General features: G+C 35.6%; 2 protein-coding genes across 5 annotated transcripts; one reads left to right on the top strand and one right to left on the bottom strand.

The window, feature by feature from the left end:
- Positions 1 to 1,501: 1,501 nt before the first annotated feature.
- LOC113114523 (fibroblast growth factor 20-like) lies at positions 1,502 to 3,735 on the bottom strand. Its single transcript, XM_026281434.1, has 3 exons — positions 2,934 to 3,735; positions 2,387 to 2,490; positions 1,502 to 2,218 (listed from the first exon to the last, which is right to left on the bottom strand). The coding sequence occupies exons 1-3, from the start codon at positions 3,208 to 3,210 to the stop codon at positions 1,973 to 1,975; spliced, it is 627 nt and encodes a 208-aa protein (XP_026137219.1). The 5' UTR covers positions 3,211 to 3,735; the 3' UTR covers positions 1,502 to 1,972.
- A 1,310-nt stretch (positions 3,736 to 5,045) lies between these two features.
- LOC113114212 (calcium uptake protein 3, mitochondrial-like) lies at positions 5,046 to 21,109 on the top strand. 4 transcript variants are annotated; one of them, XM_026281047.1, is made up of 15 exons: positions 5,046 to 5,333; positions 6,541 to 6,685; positions 8,612 to 8,643; positions 8,730 to 8,808; positions 12,149 to 12,196; positions 12,302 to 12,384; positions 12,465 to 12,539; positions 14,394 to 14,435; positions 15,731 to 15,826; positions 16,819 to 16,910; positions 17,220 to 17,391; positions 18,426 to 18,534; positions 18,609 to 18,766; positions 19,044 to 19,112; positions 19,557 to 21,109. In XM_026281047.1, the coding sequence occupies exons 1-14, from the start codon at positions 5,106 to 5,108 to the stop codon at positions 19,110 to 19,112; spliced, it is 1,428 nt and encodes a 475-aa protein (XP_026136832.1). In that variant the 5' UTR covers positions 5,046 to 5,105; the 3' UTR covers positions 19,557 to 21,109. The 4 variants fall into 4 exon arrangements, with proteins under 4 accessions (XP_026136832.1, XP_026136833.1, XP_026136834.1 ...); XM_026281048.1 differs by lacking the exon at positions 14,394 to 14,435; XM_026281049.1 differs by lacking the exon at positions 15,731 to 15,826 and having other exon boundaries at positions 5,047 to 5,333; positions 19,557 to 21,108.
- The last annotated feature ends 111 nt before the right edge of the window (positions 21,110 to 21,220 follow it).

The raw sequence follows: 21,220 nt of genomic DNA, 5'->3' as shown, positions 1-21,220 counted from the left end.
AAAACAAACAAAATAATTATGTGAAACTTAGGGACTTTTTATTTATTAAACCATATTTTACAGGCTTAATCAAATTTGTATGTTATAATAGAAATAAGAGCACTTTAATTTTACAATAGTTTGTCTTTCAGTTCTGAAATGGAGCGAAGCTCATATATTCCCTCATATATATCCTCCACCCTCATATACCTGTTGTTAACAGTCACTCTATGGTTTTAAGATGGGGAAAATCCCACATTGTAACTTGTGTAAAATGTTAAAGGTACACTCCCATCTTAAGACAGAGCCTGGCTCACCATCACAGAGATGCTGAGATCACAGACTATATCTTCATGCTTCAACATAAAATGTCCACTCATCCATTTAGAAACTGTATAGATGTGCCTCTTTAGTCATTGTTGTGGAAATGTCTCATTCAGCCGTTAAACAACATTCAGGGAGGTTTAGCCTGTGGTGTTAAATCTCATATCATCTTCCCTAGAGCTGCTTGCTTGCTTTCATGTGAAAATGCTGGTACTATCTGTCAAAGAAAATAGAAAGCCGAGTGGGGTTTACATATAGGAGGAATTAAAATAATATTTGAAAGTGTATTTAAACTTTTTTTGATCTCATTATTCTTGCAGACTGCACAGCAGACACATTTTCTTTTTATAAGTTTGCCTGATGTATTTAGCAGGCATCATTACTAAGCATGAGCTGAGATTACTCTAAGTTTGGGTTTGACCCAAAAGAAAAGGTCAGTTTTTATTTCACTCAGATTCAGTCATTGTGTGTAGCTGTTACCTGAGAAGGTCTCGCAAAAGAACTTTGATGCTGATGAGTGCAGGACAACCCTGGGTCTCAGCTAAACAGCAGCTTAGAGAGATCAGTTCGGCCAAAAATGAAAATGAATTCACCCTCAAGTAGTTCCAAACTTGTGGCTTTTTGTCTTCGGCAGAACACTGAAGCAAGAAATATCCTATTAATAAGATAGCATTCAATCTTTTTTCTTTCTTTCATTACCTTTATTATTTATTTATTTATTTATTTTTGGTAGTAAAAAGAAAAAAAAGATACATATGTTATATATATATATATGTATGTATATGTATATGTATATATATATATATATATATATATATATATTTATTTTTTTTTTCTTCAGAATCTATGGTTGTCATATAAGTTAGAACTCTAATTATTATTGGATCTTTTATGTTTTCCAGATAATAATAATTTCAGAATTAAGAAATCATATCAGACAAAACAAGCTTTTTAATGATAATACTTGATTTAATGGCCTGTAAAATATACTGTGCAGCATGCCATTCCGGGAAATCGTGCTTGAAAACAAATCTATTTAAATCTCAGAGTCTTATGTCATTCTTCATACATTTGCAAAAGGAAATCACAATCTTTCTTGCCCTCCATTATATTATAGCAGTGATAAGTAACTCATATAAAAAGAACAGCTTTGCCACTATTTCAAATCACCTTCTACTGTTTGGTCTAATAAAAAAAATCTACTTTAAGATGTAAAAATATATATTTATATTTTCAAATAAATAAATACATACAATAAATATGTGTATCAAGAACTGTATAAATAACATCATGTGAGATGGCATGTCCTGTTCTCCACTGTCCCAGTTCTGTCATCTCTGAGCATCATGTATGCATTGTTCCTTCAAGTCCTTCTAAACCCATATCAAATATATCCAGAGCAAAGCAGTACCATGTTAAAACCTCCAAAACCCTCAGTTTTGGTTTTCATGGACATGTAATGCTACTAGTCAGTTGCAACCAGCAACAAAGACACCAACTGCACCGATGTAGTGAGTCTTTTGAGACTGTTGTCTTCATCGTCAGTACTAGCCCATGCATTTCCAGAGCACATCTCAGGTTTGGACACTGTAGCCGAACTTTAGCATCTCCACGTTAAGTTGAGAAGAAACTAGGCATCCCTCTTGCCCTTTAACTGGGACGGATGGTCTCAGCTGTGTCCAAGCACTTCTTTGTAAAGTTCTGGGACTTTTTCAGGGTCCACTGGTCTTGGAAGAAAGTGAGTGAACTTTTGATGTCTCCTAGATTTTGTCCCATCACGTGGCGTGCCGTCTTTGTTAAGAGCCACGAAATACCTCGCTCCTCTCTCTCCATGCTTGTAGAGATTAGAAGAGTATGTGTTGTACCAGTTCTCCTCAAACTGCTCACGGAAGACACATTCTGCTGTGAGCTTCTCCTAAGAAACAAAAAACATGTTAGTGAAATAATTCAAGCATAATTGATAACACATAGAGAGGTGGTCAAAGTGCTAAAACATATATGCCATCTACTGGGCTTGAATAAGAACAACAATCATGCAGATACTTTTTAAATATCTTTTTAAAAAAGTCAAAATCCTGCTTACAGAGCCATAAAGTTCTCCCTTGTCATTCATCCCAAGGTAGAGACCACTGTCCACTCCACGGATGCTTATTAATCCAACAGCAAGGCTTATGAATTCCAAAATACCTGGAGAAGAATAAATCAATTGTTCAGGAGATGTTCTTTGAAGTCTGAACCCTCATCACACATTGTGAGAAAGATGAATTGCGATGCATTTCCCATCTGCATAGACTATTGTAGAGTTAAAATAAATGTAATTTAAAGCAAATGTTCTTCAGTATTTCTTACACAATTTTCTGTAAATACTTCTGCGGTTCTTTGGATTTGGTTGTTTATTTATTTATATTTACAAATGTAAAAAAGTAACTGTTTTTACATTTTATCTTTTTCATATAAAGTTATTTTAATTTGTGGGTTATTTAAAAATGACCAGAACGACTCTAAGCTGATCTACAAGAACTATGAAAACGGGAGAACACATGTTTAAAAGCGTACGGTCAGTGCTACATATTACGATTCGTATTCTGTTTAAACAAACCAGTCATGCTGAAAAGAAAGTGGGAAATTACCAAAACGACTGTGGTCCTTTCTCGTGCCCTGCACGCTGCCATTCGGGAGTATTTCAAGGTGAAATCCAGTCCTGCAGTACAACTGTCTTCTCCGCAGGATCCCTTTCAAGTGCGTTAGATCTGCGGAGGTGCTCCGTGACAGTCTCTCTGCTGGAACTAAATGATCATTCAACAGCCCGAGGTTTTCTCCTAGAGGTGGTAGGAAGAACTGTGATCCGACCTGTCCGAAACCCTCCAGGCTCTGTAAAAACGTCCCGATCTCTCCCATAGCTGCCATCACGAAGCGCCAATCCAGCAGGAACGGTCAGAGAAACTGGATCTGGATATATATGGTGAAGCAATCGTTCAAAGATATACGTTACGACGAATAATATCCATGCGAGCACGCCACTTCTAGTGGATCCATGCTGAGCGCATATGAATGATCACTTGACTCCTGTAGATTGGGTATACAGACATATCCAGTGGGCAAGAAACTTAGTCACTGCAAACAGCTGACTTCAGACAAGTCCTTTAAATTCTGCGCTCATGCCTCGTACACATGTTTGCCGGTGGTGCTTTCTGACATGAATAACTGTGGAGCAGGTATGAGGCAGCAGGTATGTGTTATTGTGGGAAGTGCTTTGCGCACTGAGTGGCTGCTGTGCGCGCGGGGCAGGTGCAGAGATCGGGCTTCTGTGGGCGGGACATCGGTTTGGTCCAGCCTTGTGTTTTTGCGCACAATCTCAGTTATGTGTTTTAGTTGATGTCTATGTTTGTATGTTACATCTCACAAGCAGAGTACAAATTAAACCCATCTACATTATGGGGAGCAGGCGGAAAAAAACTGATACATTCTGAATAATTGTGTAGAGATTGTGATGAAAAATTGTGGTAGATCCTTCAAAAAAAAAAAAAAATAAAAAAAATAACTAAAGAAATAAATAAAGAAAACACACACACACACACACACACACACACACACACACACACACACACACACACACACACACACACACACACACAAGCGTAAAGGTTTTTATTCTGTAAAAACTGTATATTCTATGGCCCTACACCAACCCTACACCTAATCCTAACCCTCACAGGAAACTTTGTGCATTTTTACTTTCTCAAAAAAAAAAAAAAAAAAAAACTCATTCTGTATGATTTATAAGCGTTTTGAAAAATGGGGACATGGGTTATGTCCTCATAAGTCACCCTCTCCTTGTAATACCTGTGTCATACCCATGTCATTATACACAGTTGAGTCCTGACATGTCACAAAAACAAGAGCACACACACACACACACACACACACACACACACACACACACAAACACACTAGAGACAACAGACAATATTTGTATGTACAGGTATGTTTTATAAAAATGCAGCATATCATCTATCTATCTATCTATCTATCTATCTATCTATCTATCTATCTATCTATCTATCTATCTATCTATCTATCTATCTATCTATCTATCTATCTATCTATCTATCTATAGAAATAGATAGTATATAAGTAGTATATATAATAAGGTATATACTACTTATTACATATTTATTTTATTGTAGGAAATACGCCTACATTGTTATTAGTGTATAAATAATATAATGCACTTCTGAACCAATAACATTTTTTGCAATGGACTGTGAAAAGACAGCATTTAACACATTCACAAACACTGTTTTTATAGGTTGTATGAGTTTTTAATGTTTTTAAAGTTAACACATTTTACGTTTCCACATTTGTTCTACAGTTTATTTACTGATAATTTATTTGCTTACAATTGTCAATACAAATAGGCAGTAATTATGGGCAATGGCTTAATCATTCTGAACATGTGAATTTGCCCTCGACAATAATAATAATTATTATTTTTTGTTATATATTTCTGTATTTAATTTGTAAAAAAAAAAAAAAAAAAAAAAAAAAAAAAGAAGAAGAAGAAGAAGAAGAAGAAGAAGAGAGAACAACCTTTTGATGGACGTTTTCTCCAAACGTTAAAACATAACATGTTGAGGTCTGAGGGTTTTAACTATGACTTCTAACTATGACCTGAATAGAAAGAGCAGATGACTGCAAATACAGCTGCTAATGTGTTGATGCACCGTGTGCTGTTGCAGCGAGGTCACATATTTCATCTCGCGAGGAGTGAGCGCGCGCGGTCTGCCCGCGGTGACACAGTCATGATGGCCGCCATGCGTCGGTTTCTGGCTCTGCGAAACAAGTTCACCAGCTCTACAAACGGTTTAAGCCTCTATTTTAACAGCAGACAGTCATGGAGGGAAAGAGCAGTTATAGCAGGGACAGGACTGTGTATCACTGTCGGTGGATTCGCTGTTGTTTACTACCAGCACAATGCGAGTCTGCGTGCATTGATTTCTCCGTTGCCCACAGTTGCTGCAGAAGAGAAGGTATGTAAATCTTAGTAGGCTACATTTTGAAATGTTTATGTTTGTATTTACATTAAATTTTTATGTAGCATCCCAGTTTTTATTATTATATTATATTATATTAAAAATCTTAAAATGGGTGCCATCAAAACTGTCGCTCTCCACTAGAGAGGTGCTGAATTCGGTTTCATAAGTCAGGTGATACACTGTGTTTCCATAAAAAAACACATATTAAAGAAAGGTTTAAACAAATATTATAGGTGTTGTGCATATTGTACATTTTATAGATATATTCTGCATGCGTAGTATTGACTTATGCTCATTTGACTTATGGTCATTTTACTAGGCATGCAAATACAGTCAACAACCATTTCTCCTGTATTGTCAAAATATCTTGCCATTTGGCTTTCAGTCAGATTTTTTTGGTTTACATTAGTACATCAGTATTTGATCTGCACTGGTGTTTCCTAAACTACAGTATTTTTCTTAGACTCGTATTGTGAGAGAGTAATGCCATTAGTCCTGTTAGGCCTTTTAAAGTCACTTTTATACAAAAAAGAACAAAAACTATGTGAGGAAAAAAAATATTCTGCTACAAGGGTCATCCACACATATGTTTGTCTTATAACACATATTATTTACTTTTTCCTTAAAAATTTGCTTTTTATTCATGAGATTAATTACATTAATTATTCTATTTTATAGGTTTGACATTGCAAAAGAATCCTCTGGATTATGTTTAAGTGCCTCTGGTACACACAGGCTACTATTGGTTTTGACTGTTGTCGAAAAAGCATTTATCAGACTGTTATCAGATTGATCATTAAATACAGGATTGAATCAGTCTTGTGTGATTCTGTCTGCACTGTTCCCTTTTGTTTTTATACTCTTATCTGCTTGGGTCAAACGTAACCTTGAGTTGTGAACTGAGACGCAGGAATCCAGAGTTGAGGTAACTGGACACGGTACTTGGCAGCCGGGTCGACGTTTGATGGGGGTAATAAGTAGCAGGGCACACATTCCCAGGGTGTTTGCACAGTGCCCAGTGGGCCTGGCTGCCGGCCACTGTAGAGTGAGAAGAAAACTGTCTTCTTGATATTTCTGCTTGTGGATGTTTGTGTTTTTTTTTATTTTTTTTGTACAGTAGGAAGCTGTCCAAACAGAAGATGGCTAGCTTATCCTGTGTTTCTGTGTTCTCTAATTGAGATGTGAATTTGCTTAATTATAGGCCAGTGCATCTGCTGAAAATGAAGAGGTTTCGATGTCAGCCCATGAGCACAGGTTCAGGCTCTTCAGTTCACTGGAGTATGATGGACAGCTTTATATGACTCCCCTCGACTTCATTGAGTCCATCACTATGAGCGAACCAAAGAGTGAGTTACACAAGCAGTTAATAATCCTTCTTTGAGCTCATTATATGATTTTGTAACTATAGACTAACACATGAAGCACTCAGAATCCTAGTGGCTGACAAATGGCAAGTAACACTGATTGAGATAAATAATTGAGTTTGATTGACAGGTCATCTGACCAGTGATGCAGAATTTGCCGTTTTTGTCTGGCAAACAAACCAGACTGTAGAGTATATTAACGTCGGTGGACTTGAACTTGAAAAATTATGTTCTGACAACTTTAAACAATTAAAACGAAACGAAGAGGAAGAGTGCCACTTGAACTGAGGTGCTATGGTGATCTGTCATGACACATTAGGGTCAAAATATTATTATTTTTTTATTTGTAATTTGTTTTACAAATGACAAAATTCGAAAGCTGATATGAAAGGGTCAATTACCCAGCTAACAGGAAATGTGCTCAGAGCTTTGACTAATATTCTGGAAAAGTTATGAACAAACGTTCTTCTAGTTAACGTTATTAGAATGTTTATTCAGAGTTATCTGATCTTTAATAATGTACTCAAAAAATTAGCTCAAAAACATTAATGTTCAATGCATCATTCAAGGAACAGTTTATTTCGTTTAATGTTTTCATATGTTTCTACTTGTTTCAGGATATTTTTAGAACTTTTAAAAGCAATGTTCTTGTAATGGTTGTAAAATGACAAAATAGAATGTTACCGTAATGTTTGCATAACCATAAAAACAAAAAAGGTTGATGATTTTTCTGTTGATCAAAAGTGAAAATTGAAGAAAGTGCTAGTTGCTGTGTTCAATGGAGCATTTAAGCTTCAAAAGGAATTTAAAAGCACCATAAAAGAAAAGTTACAGTGGCTAGGAATCACAAATCATTTACAGTAGTGTTATTGATAACCAGATCAACTAATTCGTTGATAAACCAAACTCAAGAGGAAGTATGAATAGCATATTCTTCAATTGTGGATTTCAAACAGCATGACATGAGCAGTAAATAATGACAGAATTTTCATTTTTGGGTGAAGTATAACTTTTATCAGCAATATGTGCCTCATTGAGGAATAACCCTTTTATCTTAAAAGCAAGTAACCCTGCAAGCATAAAATCAACATATGTAGCTGCAACACCTGCATGAAGATAGTCATCTCTCTCTGCCAGCATCACACTTATGACCTATTTCTGTAAGCAAAATCTGAAACCAGCTAGACAGACAACTTCTAAACATGTGTGTCAGGTACCGTGGATCTCATTAAGTTCATATCTCACATAAAGTGGAAAGGCACTGAGATCGGTCCAGATGGTAGAGTTGATATACTCTATAAATGTATTTTCAGGACCCAGCTATACTTGTAGGGGAGTTGTGTTTCAACCAGTCATGTTTGCTGCTATCTGAAACTTGGACTTCCTGGAATGTGCAGACGAGAATAAAATGTGAACTGTAATATGGCAGGCAAACATTGCATCACCATCTTTAATGGCATATGCGTGACGGAACGAATAGTGGTATTTATGGTTTTATGCTGTGGCTGTAAAACACAATTTGACTGCATTAGATAAACAGAAGCCACAGCTTGTATTTGAACCTTGTATAGTTGTTTGGTTTTAAATACTTTTATATTTGCTTACCGCTGTAAATATTTGGATTTTATTTTTTATTTCTACATTTATTAAATTGTATTGAAAACAGAAATGAAATGTATTAAATATTATCTCTTTTATTTAATAAAGAATATATAACAAATCTTTGGCAAATAATCATGCATTTTAGATACGAAAAATACTTATTCGTCATTAATACAAAAATATTGTACATAAACTAGTGTGTTATGCTATATTTTTTGACCCATTTTTTACCTTTTATCTGCTTTCATTAAGAAATAGTTTTAATGATACCATAACTAATTCTTACATCCGTCTTAATTCTTTTAGAAAAGAGGTTTTGGAGATCCCTCACAAAGCAGGTTTGATTTTTCTTCAACTGAATATTCATCTACTTGAGTTTAGAAAATCAGAATGATACTGAATATATGTGCTTTTTTTAAAAAAGGATCTAGACAAGATTCTGTCAGATACGCCACCTGTTTGGAAAGGATCATCCCGTCTGTTCCGAAACCTGCGGGAAAGAGGTGAGATCTAATAATCCTGCTATGTAAATTGATTTGTATTGTATAATGCAGTGTTTAATACTTTTGTCATTTGATCATTGTTTACTACAGTAAATGCCTTCAGGCAGTAAATGCCTTCAGGCAATTTGACTTTGAGAGGATCTGCTTTCAAACTACCGCGTGTGTGGCTATCATTCTAAATACAGAGTTAATATACAGTAATGTGCAAATTATGGATGATGTACTTAAAATTCGAACAGATATTGTGATGTAGGTGCAATTAGGATACAATTTTTAGCGTGCAAATGCTTAGGCCACCCAAAGACCCAGTGTTCTGAAAGTCTGGATCCTGAAACTGGCCTCGTGTGGCAGAGAGTGCACAGGCTGTAAATACTCTCTTATCTCTCAATCAGTCTGACATTACTGTGACTTTGCTCTGGGATAATCACAGATAGCAAGGTGACAAAAAAAAACAAAAAAAAAAAACAGTGCATAACACGTGGTATGTCATTTGAATAGAAAATAATCACACACAGCCGAGGGGTGCGCCACGCACACACATTCATACTAATCCATAAGATAACAAGCTTTATATTACCCTGAGGTCTTACTTTCTAGACGTGCTCTAAGAAAAAGCATCGTTTGCTTATTGTACTTGATTATCAGCAAAAATAGAAAAATTTAAAGGAAATTTATGGTATTTTTTAATGTTTCTATTTTATAGAGAACATTCATGTAGTTTATAATTCAGCTTTTAACGAGGGGGTTTACAAGATGCTAACAGTACATTCCTTGTAATGTTCTTTCTTACATTTTAAACACTCCACATAGTGCATGATATCTCTGCTCACCGTTGCTCTGCTGGAGTGCCAGGGCCTGGATTTGGGCTTTTAATCCGGCTGTTAAATGTTAAAGCTGCACTTAGGTTAAAAAAAAATAGGAAAAGAAGATAGGCTTGATCTGTGAACAAAGCCTTACTTCAGAAAATGAAAAGAGCTGTTTGAACTTTGCAGTGTTGAGACTTGTCCTGGTGGCAGCCCTGTATCACTCTGGACAGTATGAATTCGAAGAATGGAGTTGGATTACATCTCCATCACTGACACTCTATATGAATTGTTTCTGTGGAAGTCTTTGTGTTCTGACAACTGTTTGAGCTCTTGGGCTGGGTTTCTTTCTGCAAGACTGAAGGTGTGTGGCTCTAATGAAACCTGTCTGGGATCCTAAAGGACTTAATGCACAGGCAGCCGTTGATCTCTTAACTAAGTTTTGAATAGTGTGGGTATACAGAGGGCAATCAATTTATCACAAATAATCACATAAATTAATATTTGGTGAATAAAGCATGTAAATTAAGATAATAAAAAGACTTATAGCAGATGAAGCATTGATTAGATATTACAAAAAGTTGTACTTCAGGCCTAAATTGCTCTAATGGCATTGATTTATGAATCTGGGGTCATGATATATTTTTAAATGCATTTAAAATATCTAATCTAAAAAGTACTGAATTTAATATATATACATGAATTTAAATTCAGATGAATATAACATTAATTTTTATTCAATTAAATGTAAAATATGTAATAAATTAACACATTAAAGTCACATGAATATGTATGTATGTATATGCTTGTATATGTTAAGTTTATATATATTAAAGTAATATTAGTTTTTACTGACTTTTTGATTAAAATTAAGTAAAATGTTATTACAAAATCAAACTTTTTCTATTTTAATATATTTAAAAGAAATCTTATGATGTCAAAGCTGAATTGTCAGCATCATTACTCCAGTCTTCAGTGTCACATGATCCTTCAGAAGTCATTCGCTTAGGTATGTTTTTAGCAATAGCTAAAAAAACATTGTAGGGGTCAAAATTATGATTTTTCTTTTATGACAAAAATCATTAGGATATTAAAGCTGCAGTAGGTAACTTTTGTAAATATATATTTTTTACATATTTGTTAAACCTGTCATTATGTCCTGACAGTAGAATATGAGACAGATAATCTGTGAAAAAAATCAAGCTCCTCTGGCTCCTCCCAGTGTCCTATTGCCATTTGCAGAAATTCATCCGTTCTGGTAACAACCAATCAGAGCTGCGGTCCGTAACTTTGTTTGTGTTCAAAATGTAGAAAGATTTATATAATAAGCGAGTACACCATGAATCCATTTTCCAAACCGTGTTTTTAGCTTGTCCTGAATCATTAGGGTACATCTATAATAAGTGTTTATATTCGGACTATTTTAGATTGCTTCGGGGGTACTGCGGCGGAGTAACCCAGTACCTTTGTGATTCTTCATAGACATAAACAGAGAGAAGTAGTTCCGGCTACGATGTTCTTCCGCAAGACGCAAGCAGTTCTGTTTATTAACCGCTAGAGCGTCAAATGTTACCTACCGCAGCTTTAAGTAAATATGTTCAATGAAGATATTTTGTAATTTTCCTACCGAAAATATCTCAAAAAAAAAAAAAATTTGATTAGTAATATGCATTGCTAAGAATTCATCTGGACAACTTCAAAGGCGATTTTATATATATATATATATATATATATATATTCTTTTTTTTTTTTTTTGCACCCTCCAAGATTCCAGATTTTCAAATAGTTATATCTCGGCCAGATATTGTCCGATACTAATAAACCATTCATCAATGCAATGCTTACTTATTAAGCTTTCAGATGATGATGTATAAATCTGAATTAAAAAAAAAAACTGTCACTTAAGATGGAAGGTTTTGTTGTCCAGGGTCACAAATGTGAAAATGTATCTTCTCTATTCTGTTCTCCTTTACCTTTCTTCATCCGTTTCCATAAACATTCCGAAGTCTGTTTCCCACAGCACTCAAAGAAGCCCTCCTGAACTATCTGTGTCCAAGTCACTATCATCTCCTTCAAACAAAAGCTTGGGAATGCTTTCAGTGGCAGGAACAATTCTCCTCAAGTCTCTTCTAGACAGAGACCTGACAGTTGCTCTTCCTTTCTTCTCCTCTCACACAACAAAGGACTAACAGACCTCAAAAAGCAAAACAAACCCACATCAGGCATTTGCAATCAGTTACAGATCACTTGAGAATGTTTTACACCTAGGAAAATAAACAGAGGGGAACTCAGGAGCTCTAATTTTGTTTGGGTTTGTGTCCAGCCTGGTTATTTTACCATTTTAACGTCTCTGTTTGTGCAAAGAGAACACCAGATAAGAGAAAAGAACGGGATCCTCTTAGATCTTATCAATGTAAAAGAAGAAAGGATCTCTAGTTTAAAACGACATTTGATAGTAAAAGTTATTTTGAAGGGAGGTTCTGGGATGTTGCTTTGTTTGAACTCTTAAAAGCAAATGTTTATGTGCTTTTTTTCAGGTGTCATCGCTTACACAGAGTATCTGTTTCTGCTTTGCATTTTGACAAGTAAGTTTGTCTTTAGGTTAAATCCATGCTTGTTTAGCACAAACAATGGTCACGAGAAATAAAGCAATATGAAGATGTGTTATGTGTCTATCTTTTGTTTTCTAGAGCCACATGCAGGATTTAAAATTGCTTTCAACATGTTTGATGCAGATGGCAATGAAATGGTGGATAAGAGGGAATTCATGGTGGTACGGTTGGTTTTGTTGTTGTTTATTATTGATAGGAGTGTCAGAATGCTTAAAGATACATTTCTACATTTTTCATTTAGCTGGAAGAGATATTCCGTAAGAAAAATGAAAAGAAAATAGAGCGGGGAGGAGATCCTGACAGTTACTCTCAGCTGGTAAGAAATACATTTCTGCCTTCCTACCAAAAGCATTTTACACTCCTCTGTGGCATGAGCATATTCTTTTGCCATATCTTGATTCGATGTGTAGGCATCTGAAAGTAATCTAAGGAAATAGTTCATCTAGAAAAATAAATTCTGTCATGTTTTCTCCTGCTCATGTCAATCCAAACCCTTACTTCTTTCTTATTTGATTGATTAACATCTGGCAAGACTATAGCTTGCTTAGTGGGGATTTAATAGAATCACTGATTTGTAATATCATTGATTTGATGGCACTGACACACATGAGAACAAAACTTGAACCCAACACTGACGATATTGTCTTCTTCAGAGATGCTTTATAGCTAAGTCAGTTTGTTTGATGAATTTGCAACATCGACACTGCTATCGAACTGAATTTAATACACTGAACCGATTAATTTACAAGGAAATATTGAGTTACTTTTCAAATTAGTAACAAAAGTTTCTTTATTTTCCAAATTATTGACTGACAGCCCTCCTGTCCAGTGTTGATAGAAATCGGGAGTGTAGAGGCATTACGTGTGTTGTGTCACCCTGAGACTTTCTGTAGTTCTAGACTAAATGTGAATATGCATTTACTCATGTCATCTGCACAAAAACAGATTCAGTTTTCCTCAACATGTTTAAAGACACTAAAATGCACTCGGAATATGACACACACCTACAAAAATGAAGTATGTGAAATAATACAAATATCCTAATGTATTAAATCACATTTTATAAAACAATGTCTTTGCTGCTGACATTTGATGATCTAGTTCAATCATATAAATAAGCAAAAATTACTTTTTAAATTTTTTTTTAAGTAAGGTTAGCTTGAGCTGCGCCCTCTACTGTACAGATGTGAAAGCGCTTTTACATTCTGCCAAAAGCAGAACTTTTTATATTGAAAACAATCAAGTAAGCCCAGCCCAGAAGCAATGCAAAAGTAACACAGTGCATTGCTTGCCACAAAAAGTGAAAAAGTAATTTAATTACTATTGCTGTCAAAAGATTAATCCTGATCCAAAAGATTTTGTTTACATGATATATGTGTGTACTGTGTATATTTATTATGTATATTTAAATACAAATACTTGCATGTATATATTTAAAATATATATAATTTTATATTTTATATATAACATTTTATTTATATAATATAAAATATAAGAATATAAATGTATATACAGTACATATCAATATTTTTTTTTATATATACTGTATGTCTGTATATTTACATATACATAATCATTATAAACAGTACACATATATTACCAAAACAAAAACTTTTACTTTGAATGCGATTAATCACGATTAATCATTTGGCAGCGCTAGTAATTTACTTTTTTAGGGAGTAACACAATATTGCAATGCATTACTTTTAAAAGTTACTTTCCCCAACACTATTATCATCTATAGCTATCCATTATCTGCTATGAATTTCACCATGTTAGAAGGACATGAGTGAATGATCATTTTTGGATGAACTATTCCATAATTTTTTTACACATCTGTTAAACTAGAAATCCATGAATTGTGAATTTTTTTTTTTTGAGAATTTTTATTGTTGCATGTTCTTAATCTCATTTGAATTTGAGAGTTGTTGTAGTGCATGATTCATGCATGTTCATTTGAACAAATTTGCATGGTGTAACAAGACTGAAATAAGCCTCTAATCTCTAATGCGGGGGAAATGCAGATTTTTATAGATTGTGTTTTGAAAAACACATTCAGACTTCTTTGTCTTTCACCATTCCTTAGTGAAGTATGACAGATGCTGAATGGTGATAATATTTGATTTCTTTCCTGTTGTGCACGCCATCATCATAATCTTCGATGTGTGAGAGCGTGGAACTGTATGGACATCAAGGATCTGTCAGCAGCGATGTATGTATTTGTCTACTAAAGAATCCTTAAGTATGGCATGTTTTCAGCATGCCATTAATGTGGTCTGTGCTTGATTGAACTTGTACGGTCATGATCAACAGCAACCATGCATGCTCGTCATAACCACTAATGTTTATGTAGCTTCACCCTAATTAGTGCTCAATAAACCAGAAGGGTTACATCCAAATTCAGTGGCTTCTTTCAGACAGTCATTGAGCAATATTATTGTACATACTGAAATGTTTGGATAGGGCGTTACACAGTGACCCTCACGCATGGCTCACCTCCAGAGAGGAGGGACAATGCAGCTCTAATGGGGCTCAGTCTGAAATGCAGCTCTATTGTCTAGGAGAGCAGAAAAATCATCCAGAGGCTGAAACAGATCATTTATGTTGCTTGTCTACTGTCAGGAGCTTTCTGCTGAGGAACGGTCTCACAGAATCACATTAAAAGGCCCTCACCTAAAGAATGGCAACGCTCCCTGGACCCCCGTGTTTTATTTTTACAGTTGCTTGAAGAGTGGTATTTGGGTTTAGGTTACTTCTTGCAACGGCTTGACCATGAGTTTTGTGAGAGTTGCAGCTGAGGAAAAAAACAGTCTCCGCAACAAACATGAGAAATGAGATGCTCTTTCAGCTCTGTTCAGTCAGTGTTTGTCTGTGTGTAAACCACAATATAATTGTGCTGATTTTAAATAAATAATAATACTGAACACAATCCACTGTTTATCTTGGCTAGGACCTAACTGGATTGATTCAGAACGCTTGTTTACTGACTGAAGCTCTGAAGTCATGTTCACACAGTTAGCAGAATATGATTGTCTAGCCTGTATTTTAGTGTTTAATACGGTTACTCTCTTATCTTGTTTTGTTTTTTTTATGAGAGTTAACCAAACTCATACCCATACCTTTTCAGGACTCACAACTGCATTTTTGGTGAACTGTAGAGGACAATTAGTTCTACTTGACACTGCACATACCTTGTGTGTTTTCATCTGTGGTTTTTGTGACTTATAGCTAGAAATTTGAGCTGTGTTTTATATTGATTAGTTTGAAAGCACAGTTTAAATTAAGTGAAAACTGAAAAAAAAAAACCCATAGAAAACAAAACTTTAACTGATTTAAGATAAAACAGCACTTATCACATAGGGAGAAATTTATTAGAAGGGCGCAGTGTCGTTTACTTCACATTATGTTGCATTCATTCAGGTGGTTTTTGCATGTGGAATAGACTTTCACTGTATTGTCTAAATCTTGTTTTGTTAAGCCTTTAATATTTTTACCTCTGATATACAGGTACTTAAAAAAGAGCAGCCTCAGTCTGAACCCAGAAGTTTCTGGGATGTTCTAAGGCATGGTGCGAGAATAGTTCTCTTTTCAGATCTGATGGAGGTACAAGTATCCTCAAGCTCACGTTTTCTCATTCGAATCTCGACTCGTATTACCCTTGGCCCTTCCCTGTCCCCCATCCCATGTCAGGTTCTGCCCATTGTTTCATGTTTTTTTTTTTTCATATATTAATGTCTCTACACTTTATGTTGTTACAGTTAGATATTAATAGATCGCTCAAGACCTTAAATTGCATATGAAGATAACTGAACCGCACAACAAAAGAGATTTGGTTTTATGCATGTCAATAAAAATTATTGTTTGAAATAAAATTATTGTTATTATATGATGATATCTAGAATATCGTGTTAATGCACATTTCCAAAATACTTTTTGTAATGATACATTGCTGCAAAGGATCATTTAGGTATATCTTGTATGCAGATTTTCTGCACGAGCAACCTGTTGTTTGCGTGGCATGAGATGATGTCGGCTGCTCCATGATGTGTCTTTGCGCTATCAAACATATTAACTTTCCAAAACTTAATAGATATGACTAGTTCATCCAAAATGAATTCTGTCATCATTTACTTGCCCTCATGTAACAAATCTATTTTACATTGAATGTAGGGATGCAATAAGTACTATTAAAAATATCTCAAGAATGTGCTAAAGAGAGCTAGAGTAACATCAAGAGTGTAAAAAAATGATGACAGAAATGTCATTATCCCTTTAATCAATATTCATAGCTATCTGAAGTGCACCAAATCAAGTGACAATTGTGTGATTTTAAGATGTATGATAGAGATTTAGCTTTTTTCAAGTCTGATCTCAATTGCTTTTTAATTGATCTTTTTATATATTTCTTTGCCAATTTAAATTTATTTGTGTTTGTGTCTGTATCTGTGTTGTTTATGTTGTGATATGTGATGTTTATGGCTGTACAGTTATATCCTCATCAAGCTATTTTTGTGTACACTTATTCTGTGACACATTTTGCTCCCTTATTCAGTTTTTACAGCTGAATAATGCGTTTTCGTAACTTGCTTTCACAGCACGAACCAGAAAATGTCACCGACACAACTCTGCTGGTGCATTTCTTTGGAAGAAAGGGCAAAAGTGAACTTAACTTTGATGACTTCTACAGGTTAGTGACAGATTCCGTGACTGTGACCCAAATCTAGGCGGCTGGATTTCCTTAGTCTTAAATTAAGATGAACTCCATCATGAAGTTTAATTACGTTTCTGTAATACAGCCTCAGGTTTCTTCAGACTGTTTTTATACATGTTATTAATGCATGGCCTTTAAGAAGGAGTTTGAATGGCCTGAGGCCGTCCGTGAGGATGTTGTATTGGTTTTAAAGCATCTTGGGATGGTCCAGACACTTAGTCTAGTGTCTTACTGAGCAAGTGATGGCATCTCCTCTTAACACAGTGTGTCACGCTCTGTCGGCAGATTCATGGACAACCTGCAGACAGAAGTCCTTGAGATTGAGTTTGTCGGCTATTCCAAGGGAATGACCACCATCAGTGAGGAAGACTTCGCTCGGATCCTGCTGCGTTACACCACAGTGGAGAACATCACAGGCTACCTTGAGAATGTGCGTCAAAGCATACCCGATGAGAAGGTAATACATTTGTTCTGGTCACACACACACACACATTCACAAGCATCATCACTCAGAAAAGTCAGGAGGCTTTCCAATCAAGTGCTATAGTCAACGCATTTAAATTTGATTGCAATTTGCACTTGCTACTCGTTTACCTTTATCTATGTTGATGTATTTTTCATGAACGAGTCTATTCAAATCATTGCATAGTAAACAAATACGACCACATAGTAGAGAGATACAGATATTTATAATCTGAGTGATGCTAGTGTCATTTTTTCTTCAGGCTGTTTCCCTTTTTGCACATTGACCCTCACATTATGAGGTTAGATTCTTTTCAGCTGCTCAAAGAGGCTGTTGGTGGATGGCCATTGCTATATAAGTGGTTTTTATTCTTAAGTTAAGAGATATTGCAATACAGCTTAACTTGTAAAACCACCAAAGCGTCACATATTACTCATTAGATCATTTGTAAAACAGTTGTTGTTGGTTGCAAGAGAGGCTTCAGAAAAAGACGTGGGTCTAGTGCCTGGAAATGGATGAGTGGAAATCCAAAGGGCCGCTGTTTGGGTAATCTGCTGGCGCTGAGATATTTTGGACACATCTCCTTTTGTTTTTATGTATGCAAGTATCGGGTTAATCTTCTTTGGAAGAGTCGACAAGCTGCCCGACCTCTCCTTAAACAAAACAATCTAAAGGTGTCGACAGCTCAACCTGTATAGGAGCAGGAGAGATGTGTGCTGGGATTGTTTGGCTTTGCTGTTTTCTGTCTTTGGATCTGCTATCGCTCTTCAAGGTCCCACAGACACTTAAGGTGTCCCCCTGGTTGGAATAGTCGTGGCATGATGCAGTATTTTCTTGTTTGTGTAGCATTTATTATTCTGAGACCCTAGCTATATATTTTGAAATTCATCATTATATGTACTAGCTCTCTGCATGAGTGCTGTCCTATTTTAAAGATTCTGTCATAATTATCTTTCTTTTGCCCAAAGGTGCCTCTTAAAAGGAACATTGATGATTTCATCTGATTTAACGCTGATCTTCTCTTGTAGGGCATCACGTTTGAAGAGTTTAGGACCTTTTTTCAGTTCCTCAACAACTTAGAGGATTTTACCATTGCCATGCAAATGTACAACTATGCAAATCGCCCAATTGGACAAGGTAAAGATAGAAGCCATGCATATAATCCATTTACTCTTGAACCGCTTGTGGGTAATGGTGTTTGGTTCTCACAGATGAGTTTGCACGGGCAGTCTATGTGGCCACTGGCCTGAAGCTGACACGACACCTCGTCAACACTGTTTTCAAGATCTTTGATGTGGACCATGATGACCAGCTGAGCTACAAGGAGTTCATTGGGATAATGAAGGACCGGCTGCATCGTGGCTCCTGGGTAAATATGGGGGGACGGTTGATGGTTTTCTCCAGTTGGAGAAATCTTACAGATCACAGTCTTCTGTACATACAAACCCTATACTTACTGCTGCCTTTTTCCCAATGTTATTTCAACAAAGTAAACGCTTCTTTGTGGTGCAATTTTGCTGACCTCTAGTGGCCATTTATTGTTCCTCTAGTAGTCTCATCAACTAAATTTTGAAGCATTTTGAAGATAATGTTTCTATTGATGATGTAAAACCAAATGATCCTTTATATTCTCCACGTGAACCCAGGGATATAAAGGTGAAGAGAGATTCACATCCTTTAAAGCCTGCATGAGGAAGGAACTCACTGCTAAATAGGTAAGTTCATGAACAAATGAAGTGGGAATTATGCAGTGTTTTAGTTTGGCTTCACGATATTGCCTTGGAGAATTCTAAATTAATGATACAGAAGTACAGCGCTAGCACTGCTCAGCATTCAGCCAAAGCGCTTTCTCCAGTATCAGACTACTCTGTAAAATTAATGTCTGCCATCCAGAGATACAAGATACCAGCCTAACAAAGTGCATTAGGACCTAACACAGTAATAGAATACAGTGCCCAACCCACAAGAAAAAGGCTTACACTATAAAACACCTAAAAACAGGGAACAATTAGGCTTTTTGTGGGAATATTTGCAGTTTGAGTGAAATAACCAGGTGTTGCTATTGTTGGAAAGCACTTTGTATTCAAAGTCTGACCAGCTGGATGTAGATAAATCATCATTTGATATGCTGTTCTTCTCTATTTCTTTGATTTGTGCAGGTGAAAGTCCCGCTGAGTGTTTCTCTTCAGCCTCACATCACACTGAAGAAGAAATCTCAAGTTGGATTAAGGTTCTCAGTGACTCGATGCAATTATCTACCTGACCTGTGTCAAACTCTGTTAGCTACAAATACTGCCATAATTAGATTAACACGCTACCTCCCTAGACTCTAGTCACAGCTTTGTCACTCGGCTGGCACTTTAAAAGCCATTGACTAAAAGGGATAACACTTTAATGGAATAGCCATAATACTTTTATTAATCAAAGAGTTATTTATTAAAAGTCTTATAAATTTAAATGGGTCCAGTGCCCACATTTTGGGATAAATTAAATAGTGTCTTTAGATATAATGACATTTTACTTCATAAACTTAAAGGGTGTTGAAGTGAAAAGTGCTGAATTCTGATGGCATGTACAGTTATTTATTCTATTTATTGACCTATTTTGTGTAAAGAAACAGTTCTCTTGGGTCTTAATGCCTCTGTAGTTCTGTAGTGGCAATGCATTGTTCTTTTTGCTTCTCTAGGAGTTATAAGCCAGATAATCTTTCCTTACAATGAGCACATTGCTAACATAGTTTCCCTGAGCTTGTCCACTGCCCACCACCCAGATCAGCTTACAAGGGTCTGACAGTGCTGAGTGCACACAGCAATAATGAGTCCTCAGTAATCTCACAATGTGCTACACATACAGATCCCTCTCTCCACCTCTTTCATGGGTCTCTTACACTGCCACTCCTTCAAGAAACATCCTGCGAAGCCAAAACAACAAACGAGAAGAAACTGAATCCCACTGAACTCTATAATCAGGCCTGGTTTCATGTAGGTTTAGAGATATGATAGCCATCTCTGTGAATCATTTTATAATGGTTTTAACTGACTAATCTTCCCAATTCTGACAGTGCTTTAGAGTATGATTGTTCTTTTAGGTGATTAAGAATATTACAGTGTGCAGTTTTAATTATCATTGTCATATGTAATATTAAAGGGGATGCCAGGGCTAGTTGTAACACATTACTCTGGTAAATAATTCTCAGGATTTTTAAGTCAACATATGTGCAGATATTTTAAACAATTGGCAACAAAAAGATGTTGGACATTACCAACATAATTGCCCAGGAAATATGATACTTAAAAAAAAATTCTATTGTAAGACAGTTTTGAACCCACATAAAACAGGACAGGCATTTGTTTATCTGGATCTTTTACTCAAAACTTTGTTTTATTATTAACTTTTGTGACAACTGCCTTGTGTAAAAATTAGCTCCAGTCTCACTTATGCTTTTCTACAGAATATAGGCCATGTTTTAGAGCTTTAAAACCTAAAATAGCTATTATTATCTATATTATAATTTCACTATCTATTTCATGTAAATCTCTTAAGAAATTAAAACCATCTTTTTCAGTCTTTTTGACTTCTATATTACAATGTGCATCTGTCATTACCATTATGTGAAGTGTACTTTTTATGCATTAGTGTATTCTGATTGCTTAAAAGGTTTGAATAAATTTAAAAACCACAATCAGAATAACAATTTGTGTCATTTCTGGTCTGTGCTTTACAAAATCAACCATGGTTTTACTGTATTAAAAGTGTAGTAACCATGTTTTTTTTGGCTTATGATTACCGTTTGTATAACCAGTTTTACAACAAATACCATGTT

The sequence above is a fragment of the Carassius auratus genome, chromosome 14, assembly GCF_003368295.1.
Source record: "Carassius auratus strain Wakin chromosome 14, ASM336829v1, whole genome shotgun sequence".
Classification (NCBI taxonomy): Eukaryota; Metazoa; Chordata; class Actinopteri; order Cypriniformes; family Cyprinidae; genus Carassius; species Carassius auratus.
The sequence above is the reverse complement of the archived record's forward strand: the minus strand, read 5'-3'. Positions and strand labels throughout refer to the sequence as shown.